General features: G+C 41.9%; 1 protein-coding gene across 4 annotated transcripts in view; it reads right to left on the bottom strand.

Moving 5' to 3' along the window:
• The window catches only part of CDH13 (cadherin 13), a 1,012,485-nt gene that overhangs the window by 256,848 nt on the left and 740,204 nt on the right, over positions 1 to 15,433 (bottom strand). The window contains exon 1 of one of the 4 annotated variants that reach the window (XM_072967813.1): positions 11,723 to 11,800. The exons of the other annotated variants lie outside the window; for them this stretch is intronic. Within the exon in view, the coding sequence (XP_072823914.1) occupies positions 11,723 to 11,765 (43 nt within the window). The 5' untranslated portion in view covers positions 11,766 to 11,800. Of the gene's footprint in view, positions 1 to 11,722; positions 11,801 to 15,433 lie in introns of those variants that run through there. 4 annotated transcript variants of the gene reach the window in all.

The following is a 15,433-nucleotide window of genomic DNA, read 5'->3' as shown; positions in this document are numbered from 1 at the left end:
GTGTTCCCTACACTAATTTCCCAGTTGGAAATGATTAACATTCCTGATGGTCTTGACGCTGTGAATGTTTGTGTTTTAGATTTCTGTTCTTTCAACGTCATGGCTGCACAAGGTTCCTGGCACAATCTCGAACATACAGAATGTGTTCAAGAATATGTTCATCATCAGAGGAAATCTTTTAAGACAATCACTCTGCCGTTTAGGGGAGTGCAACTGTGAAATGAGAAAATATTTAAAAACATGGATTTGTGAGAAAGGTAATTCTCCACACAGGTTTTAGTATGAGAGAGTTCATTAGCTTTCTGTATTTTGTATTATTGCTCTTTAAATAATGTCTTCTATCTTTTGTCTTTGAGATCAGACAAGTGAATGAATTTGAATTTAAGTTTCCTCAGAAATTAAAACTCAAGGTTGTTGGTAAATGAAAATATATGTGGATTTGCAAATTCTAAAATTTATATATATATATAAGTCCATATATATATATATATATATATAATAGATAAGAAACAAGTTTACACGTATAGCACAGGGAACTATATTCAATATCTTATAGTAACTTATGGTGAAAAAGAATATGAAAATGAATATATGTATGTTCATGTATGACTGAAGCATGATGCTATACACCAGAAATTGACACAACATTATAAACTGACTATACATACATATATATATATATATATACAAAAAAAGAAAATATATGTGTGTGTATGTGTCTATGTGTGTGTATATATGGGTATTTAGACTTAACAGATCATTACTGAGAGTCAACAGTGAACACAGCCCTGTGCTAGGTGTTTTCATCAATGCCATCTCCAATACATTCATTTCAGATGCTTGCATTCCTAAATGAATTCATAGGAAGAGAAGAAGTCAGTAATATAGACCCGGTGCCAGTAGTTCAGGCAGCATCCGGTACCTGATCTGAATCAGTTCCCCTCCATTCTGTGGTCTGAAGTTTCCATGAGCTGGAAATCACTGCGGCGGCTGGGTTGATAGAGCTTGGTGAATATCAAAGACCAAACATTCCAGTCTCATCTGATTCTAGAAAAGCCTTTAGGACAAGTCCCAAAGGGTACTCCTCTGGGTAGCTCGATACAGCAACCCAGGGTCTCCGATTAGGGTACACACCTCTTGAACCATCATGGGGTTTTAATCAGAACAGCGGCATGATCAGGTTTGTTTTAGAGGCAGGGGGAGAGTGGGATTGAGTGGGGAAGGCAGGCCGCACAGAGGGTGGGAATGTGCACCATGGGAGTAGCCGGAAGGATGGAGAGATGGAAGTATATGAAAGACATCGAGGAGCAGACATGATGGGCGTTGACTGGCTGTCTTGGAGTGAGAAAATGCATTTATCTAGACTGAATACTCTTTATTTGCTTTTTACCTTACATTGAATCCCACAGTAATTTCTACTTTTTCTTTTCAAGAACACTTTTTTAAGAACACTTAACATGAGACGTACTTTCTTACCCAAATTTTAAGTCCACAATATTGTTAACTATAGGCACAGTGTTGAACAGCACATCTCTGGAACTTACTCATCGTGTAGAACTAACAGTCACTTTATACTAGTTGAACAGCAACTCTCTGTTTCCCCTCCCCCCAGCCCCTGGCAACCAGCATTCTTCTCTCTGCTTCTAGGAGTCTGACTATTTTGGATACTTCTTGTAAGTGGAATCATGCAGTATCTGTCCTTCTGTGACGGGCTAATTTCGCTTAGCATGACGTCATCATGTTGCTGCACATGGCAGGACTTCCTTTTTTGTTCAGGCTGAGTAATAGTCCACTTTATGCATACACCACATTCTTTATCCATTCACCCATCAATGGACATTTAGTCCTGAACTGTTGTTATATAGAGTAGATCTGAGGTAAGTGGGAAAAGGGGAAATTGAGGATGCTCACTTTTTTCCTGGCTTGGGATGCATATTGGAAGAATCATAAAGATAGGTGGGTCACTGAGTAAAGCCTTTATTTTATTTATCAAATGTGTATATTAAGCTGAACATGTTACCTGTTCTAAGTGTTTTATGGATATCAGTTCATTGAATCTTTATTATATCCCCATGAGGTGGGGACTATTATTATCTCATCTAACAGATGAAGAAACGGAGCCACAGAGGGGTCAAGTAATTTGCCCAAGGTCACACAGTCAATAAATGAGAGCTGGCTTCCAGAGCCTGTGCTTTTTAACCACTACACATTTCAACATTTTCTTGGAGGCCCAAATTGGGATCTAATGCTTATGAACATCAGTCTATTGGTGGGAAAGGCATGAGACCTAGCAAACCTCAAGGACAGCCAAGGGAAAGTTGGTTTTATTGTTTTGGCTTTGATTAAATTTGGTCCCAAGCACCACAATCAGGAAACAGTTTCATCATCCTAGTCTCTTACATGAGGGAAAAAAAAGGTGGTGTGTTTCTGATGGAGGCTCTGATGGAGTTTTAAACATAATTATTTTAAGCCTGTTTATCCATAAAGAGCCCTACCGATGGCACATGATGATTTATCTCTATGGATTAAATGTCACAATTGAGGAGCTGTGGTCTAAATCATACATTCACGGCAGACCTTGAAAGACTCTGGAAGGTCTCCCAGCTGTACGCACAGAAGTCGACCAAAGTTTTCAAACTTTTCTTTTTATTATCATGTAACTGAAATTACAGATGGAATACATTACTTAGTATATCGTATTTTGATAGTCACTTAGAGCACAAACATTTTTCAAAGATCCAACTTTATCTGTCCAGGTAAGTCTAATGTATTCACTATTGGATTCATGACCTCATACCAATTTGAAATAAAGCATAAATGCTCCTGAGCCAAAGAAAACAGCTGAGTACTTGGGCATGTTACTATTCATTGACTTTTTTTTAGAATAATAAACACCATGCATGGTACATTCCCAATATGGAGGAACATATACAGTGAAATTGCTTGAGAATGAAATAACCAATGAAATGGAATTTCAGAAGAAGAGCATTTGTTATAGTCTTTCTTAAAATTTTAATTTGGTAAGCACACCTTTAGTAGTCTCTAGCAGGGCTTCTCAACCTTGGCACAGTTGACACTGGGGCGAGATAATCCTTTGTGGTATAGGCTGTCCTGGGCACTGTAGGATATTGAGTGCCATCTCTGGTCTCTTCGCACTAGATGCCAGTAGCACACCCCAGTTCTGACAACCAAAAGTGCCTCCAGACATTGTCAAATGTCTTTGGGAGGGGTGTGCACAAAATCATTCCAAGATAAAACCACTACTCTAGAATATCACTATTCAACAGCATTGGCTATGAAAGCCTGTTCTGTAAAGGATTGTTTTGGGGGCCTATGAGACCACATGCTCATTTATTAAACAATTATTTATTGAGTGCTTGGTAAATGTCAGGTGAAGGGAAAGTCTTGGATGAAACGGCAGTGAACAAAATATAGTGAACATGGGCTATCGCTTAATAACGGCGTAAAGGTTGATTTGACTCTTGCCATCTCTTGCAGATAGATAAAATTTGTAACTATTCAAAAGAAAAAATACACTAAAACTTTGCAAGCAGCTTATTCACAGATGTAGTCTGAAGTCTCTTCATTAGATGGTGTAGAAGAGTCAATCTCTTCAATACACTTTCCACCCCATACACATACACATATAAATGTATTTATCTCACACAAGCACATGCACATCCTTCCTTATCAGCAGACAGTTCAGCTGTGACCAAGAACCTCTAAAGAAAACACAGAAGTTTTTCTCTCATGTAGAAGTCTGTATGTAGGCATCCCTGAGCTGGTGCAGGGCTCTTCAGTCTTGGAAGACTCAGGCTCTGCCTTTTTGCCTGCCATGTGGGCCCTCTATTCCCTAGATGCCTACTTATGTGCCCACTTTCTTGCCCACATTTCACCCAGCAGGAAGGAAAGCAGGGTTAAAGAAAATGACAGGGGGAAAGCACCAGCATTTTATAACGGGCGCTCCCCAGAGGTAGCCACACAGTGCATTGGCACCATCTTAGCCATATGACTACATGTAGCTGCAAGGGATGCTGAACAATGTATTCTTTATTCTGGGTGGACATATGCCCCAAGGATCTTTCTATTCCTCTAGAGGAAGGGGAGAACAGATTGGAAGACAAGGAGCAACTTCAACCTCAGTCATCCAGAGGAAGTTTTCCTTTTTACCCTTTTCTTCTCTCCACTGACGTATCAACTACACTGGAATTCTGAATAATTAATATAATACTACCTCTTTATAAAAACACCAAATGCTCTTGATCTGAAATTCCATTTCATTTGATACATTGGTAAATATTTAATAACCAGCTCTTCTTGGGGTGGTGTGGTATGGGGGGGAGACACAACCTGATTTCTAAGTTTGCCGATTTCTATGGTATAAATACTACCACTATGGCCAATTGATTTCAAGGTACCAAAATCTCTGAAGGTGGTATTGGAAAGAAACATACATGATTGGCTCTCACGACCAGGTATGAGCTGGCTTCTCCACAACTTTGCTTATTAGGAAACACTCAACGTGGGCCTGGTACAAAGTAAACTCTAAATAGTCTATTTCATTAACAAATTAAAATAAATGATACGCATTTATACCCCATTCATTTCTCGTATATTTACTGAGTGCCTACTATGTGCCAGGCCTGACATTAGCCACTTAGTCGGGGTGAAATGGCTGGCAAAACAGACAAGATTCCTTCTTTCACAGAGCTTATAATGTAATGAGGAAGACAGGCAAGCAATCCACAACAACGGTAAGTGCAGAAGGACAGTTGTGGTAAGTGTGGAGGGAGGGACTAACACGGGGGCTCAGCCTCAGCTAGGGGCACAGCCAAGTTTCATCAGCTGAGCTGAGCCTGGAGGCTGAGCCAGGGTCATCTAGACTGGGGTGTCAAGTACAAGCATGTCGGCAGAGGAAAGAGTATCAACCAAGACCCCATGACAGGGTGGGGACAGCATGCATGTTTAAGGGAGGCTGGGGCAGAGCACACTGGGCGTGGGAGAGTGGAATGAAGGGGGTGAGGACAGGAAGCAAGGGCTGGACCACATCAGAGCCAGACATTGGTTTATATTTTAGAAGCAACAGGGAGCACTGAGGGCTTTGAAGGCAGTGCCATGATACCAGCGTTTGGGAAGAAGATTACTCTGCTTGTGCCAATAAGGGCACATTAAATGGGGGCTTAATAAGTGCAGGCCAAGTATAGGGCTCTTACAATAGTTCAGGAGAGAAGCAATGGCCTATCACTGGCTAGGGTGGTGGCAGTGGACACAGAGAGAAATGGACATATTTCCGACAAATTAAGGGGTGGCATCCAGAGGCTGGGGCGTGGGTAGGCCGTGGGGGAAATACGGGAAAGGACTGTATCTACAGTTACTAAGTAGCGTCTTACTTTGGACATTGAGTAGATTCTGGGTCTTTTATTGAGTTTGGGGTGGAGGGAGTGGAGGAGAGGTTCTAAGTTAGATTTTGAGCATGGGCACTTGAATCATTTCATCTTTTGATAATTTTTGAGGAAAACATTTCTTCGTCTTATGCCCATCATGCCAGTGGAGAAGTAAGTTCAGAGCCAATGCCATCCAGTTAGCCAATGGGGACCAGCAAATGGGAGTGGAACATGGGTCTTATGATGCCAATCCCTATGGTCTTTCCATGATGTAACACAAACTGGCTCCAACAGGGTCCATCTTGAACCCGTGCAGAAAGAATTTAGTTACAGGAAAATTCTCATTAACCTGAGCTGCAAGGTGGGACCTCGGCTTATGTACAAAGAAGATTGAGCTATTAACGATGCTCCTTCAAATTGCTTTGAACAATTTCTTCTGCGCTGGACTAATGAGCCCTCCATGGCACTTCTGGGAAACCTCTCACCTTATAAAATAAAGTCCCTCAGATCATGCTCTGAATATTAAACTTGCTAGGATGAAAAGAAAAATAAGCGAGAGAAAAAATTGATTTCCCTCCACCCCACACAAAGAAAATACTTTTCAATGAGATTAAGAGTGTGTTTTGCACTGAGGGAGAAAAAAAATCATTGCAAATTATTACCAAAATCACAATGCTGAGTAATAAAGGCATTTAAACGCTCTCATCTCCTGCATGGTTCTTGTATAAACACATACAATGTGACCTGACAGTAGCTGATGGTATAGTCAAGGAATCTACACCAGCCTCGGTCTGCCACATTTGTCCATCAGGTCTACACCACTGAATTTGAGAGGGCTCCCCTTCCCTTGTGCCTGCTAACAAAGCTTCTGGTGGCGGTGCTCCTGAGTCTAAGATTTTTAGAAGAAAATACATCTGGTCCCTGAGCTAATGAAAATGGAACTTCTTCCAGTCACAGACATTGAAGCCAACTGCCTTCGGTAAAATGAGCAGGTAAAGAGAACAATTCATGATCTTGTTATCCTGGGTCAGTGTAGTCTGTCACATAGTTTTACATCACGGATTCTATTAAATGGAATAGACTGCCCTATTCACATGGAAGCTGAGTTAGACATCACAGCTTTTTTCTCTGCTGACTCACGAGACCCACTTGACAAGCTTAAAGACAAGGCAGGATAAGTTCTAGTTCCCCCATTTTACAGATACGGCAAGTGAAGCTCCAAGATGCTGGGGAACCAACTGATCATCACATCCGAAACAATACAAGATTCAGGACTAGAACTCAGGGCAGCTCCTTCCTTGGTCCTAACACTCTCTCTACAAGCAAGTTCCAGCGGGGCAGGGACTAGGTCTGGTTTGGCTCCTTAGTATCCAGCACACAGGAGGTGTTCAATAAATCTGCTGCTTTGTGCTGCTCCTTCCCCGAGGCACGGTGCAGTCGAGCGGCAAGGGGATCGGCAAGCAGAACACCAGGCTTTCCCCGAGAGCACGGGTAAGTAATGTAACCTCTTTAGCCCTTGGTTTCTTTTCTGAAAAATGAAAATAATCCTTAGCAGCCCTAACTAGGAAGAAGGGCCATAAGGATCAAGTCAAACAGGGCGATGAGCAGTTGTCTCAAACAGCACCCGTTTAAGACGTCATGGCCATTTTTCAAATGAGGAGAATACTCCCAGCGACCTGTTTGCTGCTCTTGATCAGACCTGCAGCCTCCAAGGCTGTGTGCAAGGCGCAGCTGCAGAGACCCAGCTGCCTGTGTCGTGCAACTTTGCCTTCCAGAAACTTTCCTGGGGGGTCTTCAGGGCAGCTCGTGACATTCATGTGAGCCTGAGTTTTCTAGATCTCTGTTCAACCACAGGCAGAGAAACACGGTGGCCCTTGCAGGCCAGAACTCACCTTGACTTCAGTCTACAAGTTTTCCTTAAAGCTCAATTTTTACCACTGTATTTACAGCAGCTGCGATCAAGGCAGTGGGCGGTGGGGTGGGCTGGGGATCCTAGGCCACCATTCTCTGTACTACAGGAAAACATCTCAACTCTCAGTCCCCAATCAATCATTTGCTAGTCATTCCACTTGGGACATATTTCCCAATCTTTCTCAGCCTCAGTTTCCTCACCTGTGATTAGAGGATAACAACTACCACTCAAGCAGGTCATAGGATTAAACCATATAATGCAATGTGAGTGGAATAGCTCTAACAGGAACCACTGCAGCTACTGGTGCTCTGGGTGTGGATCTGTGGTATCCCAGCTCCTTTGACAATTCATTTTCTCTTATTCAACATGCATGATGGCCTGGTGGATAAGACAGAGCTCCACGTGACTGGGATCCCAGTTCGCTTCCAAGCTGTGTTCGCTGCGAATCATCAATTTCCAAAGGAGCAGCTGGATTGCACCCACAATTGGCCACCTCTCATCAGCAAGTCTGGCTCCACCACAGACCAAAGGACTATCCTCTTGTGTCTGGCTGATTTGAAAGCCTCCTAACTTTAATCCTTGCTTCTGTTTTTGCCCCCCATCTGTGGTCTGTCTCTTAATACACTGGCCAAAAGGATCATGTTAAAAATGTAGGTTAGATCACACCCCTCCTCTGCTCTAAAGCCTCTTGTGGCTTCTCCCCACATCACTCAGAGCAAATCCTAAGTTCGTAAATCTCCTGTGAAGACCTCCACAGTTTGCACACCTCTGCCCTACTTCTCTGCCATTATTTCCTGCTACGGTGCTTGAATGAGGAACGAAAGCAGTAAGGAGACAGGACCAAAATGGTCAAAGAACTCTAACCCACACTTGCCACGCTTGGTTCAATCCAACCAACTAAGTAATGGCTGAAAGAACTGGTGTTTAAATGGAAGTAGACAAGAAGAGCATGACACACTGTTCTCCCCACAAATGCCTGGAATATGGGAGGGGAAACCACTAAGTAAAAATACAACTGCTTGGCAGGAATACAGGAATTTCAGATCAATGTTGACAAAGAATCTTCTTACAATCTTATTTAACAACGAATGGAATGGACTTTCACGAGAGAGTTAATTCTCCACTATGGCAAAGACTCAAGCAGAGACTGGAAAATTATGAGAGAAGCAAGATTTCAAACATCAGGAGGTAGATGTGATGAGACTATATTTACTTTCCCTGTTAACCCAGAGAGTCTATGATTTGTAACATTGAAGAATAGAGGGAAAATAAATAAGAATCAACTGCTTTAGCTTCAACAACTGTAAAAGCAATGAAATGTCAGCAGAGAGTGCATTATCATAGTGGAACACTGCAAAGGCGTTTTATAGGATGATCCCTGCTTGGGCCAAAGTACTGAAGCAAAATGCCAGTTCCTTAGAATGATAAGCCAAAATTGGTCACCTTCTTCTTGGCATTCTGAGGGGGAGGGAGGTGGGGCAGAGTGAAAGGTTCGAGACTACTGTCCAGAGGAGGTATGACCAACAGTCAATCCTAACTGAAGAAAAGGGAGTCGTTCTAATTACCAAACGACACACTAGGTTGTTGGGCAGGAAACCAGGTCACAGAGTTTTCTTTATTTCCCTCATGCACTTTTCTTTCTCTTGGATCATCCTAAATGTCTTGTGCAAATGGGTGTGTGTATGTGCACACATTTCCCTAGTTTCTCTATTGCCTTTTAGGGTATAATTCAGTGAGCTCATTCAGCAAATATGATGGCAGATCTACCGGGCACCTGGCATGAATGAACTCTGGCCAGAAGGTGCTGACCCTTTTCCTTTAGGACTGGTTATCAGAGGAGAGATTTGCAGAAGGCACCCAAGCCTCATGCATTCATTTATTAAATGGAGGTGCTGGGGATTGAACCCAGGACCTCGTGCATGCTAAGCATGTGCTCTACCACTAAGCTATACCCTTCCCCCATCCATGCCTCATAAAGAAATCATGTCGTGTTTGACCCTAGTCAAAAGAGAGGTCAAAGAAACCTGCTTTGGGCTGATCATGGAAAATGGGCCCCTCCTTTCACAAATTATGTGACAGTTCTGGGTCATGAAGTGATTTCACAACACGCAGTAGAGACCTTTCTCTACTGCGTGTTGTGAAAGCTGCCGTTCTGACCCAGACGTACGGAGGGTACCAAGAAGTCACAATCGACCCAGAGAGCAATACCCTGTCCTGCTACCCAATACATGCATACCGATACCATTAAAGGATAGACTTTCCACTCTCTTCCTTCTGTAACTGTCTCACTAACCTAAGAGGTAAAGATGTTTACCTCCAGGAAATATACTGAGAGCAGATATGAGTGCCCCTTAAGAGGGAAACAGGTAGAACAAATTCCTAGAATTTGTTAATAAAGATAAATGTGATGGATTGGTCCCGTGCTATGGTTATTTTAACAAATAAACCAAAAATAGTGGCTGAATGCATTGGAAATAGGGAGGTTTGAAACAACCGATTTAACCTGAAAATGACAGAATCAATGCACAAAACAGAATTCCCTGAAAACATAAACAAATGAATATGTGTGGCTTATTCCACAAACAAAGACAAGAAGAGACTGTCAAGCAAATGTAGACTCTTGTCCATTCCCTTGTCTTACAGAGTGATTTCTAATATGTCTACTTGTGTCTCATTCTTCTGGCAAATATTTTTGAGCATCTTACACACCTCCTAGGGGCCAAGCACCACAAGTTCTGATTTTGTGGGTGAGAGCTCATTTTCATGGTTTATTCAGGGAGCTATTTAACAAAGCATGATAAATCAGGAAATGTCACTATCCTCTCTATACTAGGGAGGCTTTTTTTTTTTTTAAAAAAAAACAACAACAGAATTCTACCCTCTAACTTGACAACATAATAAGAAAATCTTGTCAATGAAAAAACAAATAAACAAATCAAAAAAAACAATGCAGGAAAATATTGAGGTTAAAACAATCTAACTGCTGGGGTCAGATGAATGGTGACTTACAGCATGTTTTTAAAAGTAAAAAATGAATTTCCCGTAATAGTCAACTGTTCTTGCCTCCTGCTATTTTGCAGTGTTTCCCAGGCACAGAATCCCCTTAAGACCCATGGAAGGTCGTATCAAGCCTAATAATAAAGCTCATTTTTTTCCCCTCTCAGGATAAATATGAGCAGTCAAAATGCAGCCTTCCCCCTCTATTAACATGCTGATATTTAGCCACTGAAGCTTTCACATTAACCTTACAAACATGAATGACTCCTCTCTGTGTCATGCACAGATAGACAATACACCTGAGACCGCTTCTTTGAAGGTTTTAGTTCAGGCAAGTGGGACTGACCGGAAGACCACCCTGGCCCTTCTGTCACCTTTCACAAGAGAAGTGACACAGAGCTGCCAAGGCTGTCAGAGGCTCCTGACTGGCTCGAAGAAACATCTCCATGGCCCAGAAAGGAGCTGTAGAAGCATAATTATGAATATTATTAGAGGAACAGAGGTTCACATTATTACAAATGGGTCCTTGTCAACTGTGTGAAGAGAGGTGGAGGGGTGGGCAGCTGACCACATGCAATTAACTGCACCCAGACCTGGCCAAGGCAGGGTCCAGGAGGTCCCTGTGTGCCTCACAGTGTTTTCTACTCTCTTTGAGTTTCCTATGACTGCTGTAACAAATTGCCACAATCGGTGGTTTAAAACAACTTAGATTTATTATTTTATAGTGCTAGAGGTCTGAAGTCTGGAATGGGTCTTAAGGGGCAAAAATCAAGGTGTCATTGGGGCTGGTTTCTTCTGGAGGCTCCAGGGGAGAACCAACTCCTTGTCTTTTCTAGCCTTTAGGGGCTGCCCACTCTCCTTGGCTTTCGGTGACGTCACTCTGACCTCTATATCTATCGCCACATCTTTTTCTCTGACTTTGACCCTTGTCTCTCCATCTTATAAGGATTCTTGTGATTACACTGGGCCCACCTGGATAATCCCGGCTATTATTCCTATCGCAAAATCCTTAACTTTAATCACATCTGCAAAGGCCGTTTGGTCATGTAACATAACATATTTACAGATTCTAGGGGCTAGGAGAAAGATAACTTTGAAGGGGCCACCATTGTGCTTACCAAACACTTTAAGAACAAGAAGCGAGAAAATGGATGGGTTGTGTTAAGAGGAGTTTAGATTTGATGGAACAAGTGGAAGGGGCTTAGAGTTATGGAAGGCTTACAGGAGAATAAAGATAATCATTGAGTCTAGAATGCAGTGAGCCAATAACATTGGGAAATGAGCAAAAGATAAGCGTGTATGTTTGTGATCTTCATCAAGTCAAAGAGCTGGTTAAGTAGGAAAGGAAAATGGGATGAACAGAAGGTCACGGTTTAGGATGGGAGATGGTGGAGCTGGGATATGAGCAAAGTCTATAGTGTGGTCTTACAAGTTGTCTGCTCCAATGAAAGGGTGATAAATGTCACTGGCATAATGGAAGTCAAGAAGCTGGGCCTTCAAATCAGACACTGAAATCACTCTAATGATGTAAGGAGAAAGGGTAGACAGGGAAACCAGGACCCAGAGTTCTAGAATCCCAACGAATGGGGGTAGAAACCTGGGAGGCCAGAAGGTGCAGACATAGTATAATCAGGTGGCATGAGCTTCAGAGAAGGAGCTGACAAAACAGGGTAACAGAAGAAAGGTTCTTCCAAGGGATCCCCAAGAATGTTGACTTTATCTCTTAGTTTTGAAACTAAGAGGATTGGAGAAAAAACCAACTCCACTTAAAAAGAAAAACAATTTTCTCTGCTGCACTTATCATTTGACTTATTATACATTTATTTTTAAAACGTTGTCTATTTTAAGTCTCCCCTACAGAATATAAGTTTAATGAGTGGTTCAAGGCTATATCTTAGTGTCTGTAACAGTACTGGACAGTATCACATCCTTTATAACTGGTGAATGAATGGAAGAATAAATGGAAGAAAGGGAAGAAGGGAAAAAAGGGAAGGAAGAGAAAGAAAGAAGGGATGAAGGAAGGGGAAAAAGACAAAGTGACTTATTTGTGCCTTGCAGGTTAGTTGGGGAAGGGCTCAGCTTCTCTAAGGTGAAGAGGAAGGAGGCATTCTAGAAGATGACTGAAGACATAAGGGAGTTGAGAACAGAGAGTAAGTTCCAAAGGCAACAGTGGAAGGGAGGACAAGGGAGAAATCAGCAGGAGACATATTTTGGAGGGAGTTAATGAGCTAAGTGAGAATTATTTTGAGAGTGTGATCTAAGCTGGGACACTCTAAACTAGCTACCTTTCCCTCTGAGGCTCCAGAGTGCAGACAGTTGGTTTTAGTCAGGAAAGGACACCTGGCTGAGGGTGGGCTCTCAAGGGGTCAGTGGCTGGTGGAGGAGAAGACTGTTAAGAGCTGTGCATCTCGGGAGCTAGACTCTCCCTTCCACACAGCTTCAAGCAACAGCCTAACGGCCATCTTTCAGGGATGTGCTACGGCTCAAACACTGGCTAGAACCAATATTCGATGACATCTTGGGCTCCTTGCAATTGTTCAGTCATCAAATGGCCAAAGAGACACTCTTCCCCTCCTCCTTCCAGTTTACACTCCAGTTGTTTCATTCATTTTAATGATGGCGGAACAGAATGACCTTTTGCAAATATCACCCACAGCTTGGAACTCGATTGACAAACACTGGAATCACAGCTCTTACTTGACCCCGGTTGTAGGCATGCTCTGGTGCGATAGCAGATTTGAGCCACTCAGGAGGAGGAACAGCTCCATGGATTTAATTTCCCATTACTATGGCAACCTTGAGACTTCTGTTGCAGCAAAAGGTTAAATGCAACCAAGTGTTCATTAGGACATTCCACTAATGAATCAGGCCAGATTCTTATTCGTGTATAAATCAATGGCATAGGGATGTGGAACAAAGAGACGATGCACACGCCTGGGAGAGCTAACTGTCTAATCAACCTTGGGATTAAAATTGGTCTCTGACTGCTACAATGGCTTCATCTGTAACATGCATGAAATAACTATAATTGAGAGGGAAAAAAATCAGACATTACATAATAATATTCCAAGAGCATTTGTCTAGGACTAAGGATTATTTTTTCATTCTTGTAAAACCATTTTGGAAAATGTTTAATTTTTTCCTTTTTATCTTTGATGGGCCTTAGTGATCCTTTCAAAACTAAGAAAATGGCCACAAAATGTTTATGTTCATTTACCTGAATCCAGGCAATACGCCAGACAGCAGTACCTCTTATTATAGCAGCTTTAAAAAAGAAACAGTAAGAGAGGTTACCAAAGTGGGGGGCATGGCTGGGGCCTTGGAAATCCAACTGGTTTGTGGAATTGGAATTAACTGACTATGGCTCTAAGGATGCTTTCTTTTGTGATGGAGACCTGGGCCTCTGCTCGTACAAAACACATGGTAACTAGACAAGCAAGAGGTAGGCTGGCACATAGAAAGACTTCAGTCCATGGTAGAGTTTCCTCCCCTTAACTGTTTTCCTGAGTGAAGTTCTCATTCACATCCTTTGTTGGTGGGTGTCTGGAAGTGCAGCCATGGTACCCAACCAAGTGCTAGGCTGCTTTAGGGTGATGGGGAATGGGGTAGGCAACCAGGATTCACTTTCCATCAAATTCTGATGTTTCCTGGATCCCTAAAGATTGTCAGGGATGCCCCAGGGGACACTGGAAGAGGGGCAAAGGGACTTGTGGCTCTTTCACCAAAACAGAGAAATACATTTTGATCCCATACATTTATTAGGACTTCAGATGCAATCATTTATAATAAAGAATTCCAGTTCAACAGATATGTGACCATGACTGCAGTAGATGTCTTTGTGAATAGTTGTAATCTTATTCTTTATATATTTGCCCCTGCAAGTATAGGGATCCTGAAAATCAGTTTAAAAATTTATTTCAGACTTTTAGAAAAGGTCCATTCAACCCAAGCTTTTTCATTTGTTTGTTTGTTTTGTTTTGTTTTGTTTTCCTGACAGGGGTGCCAGTAATCTTTATTGATGAATTGCTCTTTGAGAAATCAGTTCTAAAAGGTGAGGGGTCTAGGATTACTGGAATTTCCTTATAGATGCAGAAGGTAGATCACTCAGTCATGTTGCTATTGAAAGAGTAAGGGGTAAGTTGCTTTAGGCCTTTTTTCCCCTCAGTGTTTCATAAGAATTGAATAAAATGAGAACTTTCAATAATGACACAGTTAAAAGATGCTCTCTTGGGTAAGCATGTATGTGTTATGCTGAAAATGTCTGCAATGCTTCAGAGGCTGCTGAGAACTTATATACTTTTTAAACCTTATCCATCTGCAAAGAAAAGGAAACAAAGGAGATTCTTGTGGGACCCTTGTTATTTTCAGATGCAGGGTTAGTCTAGCAGAAATTGAAAGAAAGAAACATGTTTCCAATGAATTTGCAGTTTTATATAAATTATAAATGAAAGAAAGACATGTACTTAATTGAAGAATAAAAAAAACAAAGCTCTATAGAATGTGAATCCTACATATTTAATTTATTCTTGTAATCCCAGTATCCAGCACAGCGCTGGACAAATAAGAGGCATTCAGGAGATAATTGCCAAATTTTCCTCTTCTTCCTCCTCATCACAGTTTACTGTTAACTATGTTCCAGGCACCATTCTACATACTGTATTTGCATTATCACATGTAATCCTCAAAACAGTCTTATGCAGAAAATACCATTTTTATCCTCCTTTTAAAGATGGGAAACCTAGGGCTTAGGTATATCCAACAACGTTTCCTTCCTTCCTCCCTCCCTTCTTCCCAACATTTATCAAGCACCTGTGTTTCTAGGCACTGTTTTAGGCGTGAGGACGTAGAGTGAACAAGACGGTAAAAAAATCCCCACCCTTGTGGACCTCGCAGTCTAGTGGCCAAGACCATTCGGCTAGTAAGTCATTGATGGAAGATTTGTACCCAGAGGGTCTGAATAGTATGCAAACGACACAGAAGATTACAGCTCAACGTGACATCCTGAGCTATTTCAAGATGTGTCCTGAATTGAGCAGAAACTCTTATTGAACAATGTAGGAAATCTTTGCCTTCTTAGAAAACCTCTACTTTGTTTCAATAGGAGGTGGAAAATTGGAGGCTGATACTTTAAAGTCCCCAA

The sequence above is a fragment of the Vicugna pacos genome, chromosome 9 (genome assembly GCF_048564905.1).
Source record: "Vicugna pacos chromosome 9, VicPac4, whole genome shotgun sequence".
In the NCBI taxonomy this organism is placed as follows: Eukaryota; Metazoa; Chordata; class Mammalia; order Artiodactyla; family Camelidae; genus Vicugna; species Vicugna pacos.
This window is presented reverse-complemented; position numbering and strand designations above follow the sequence as displayed.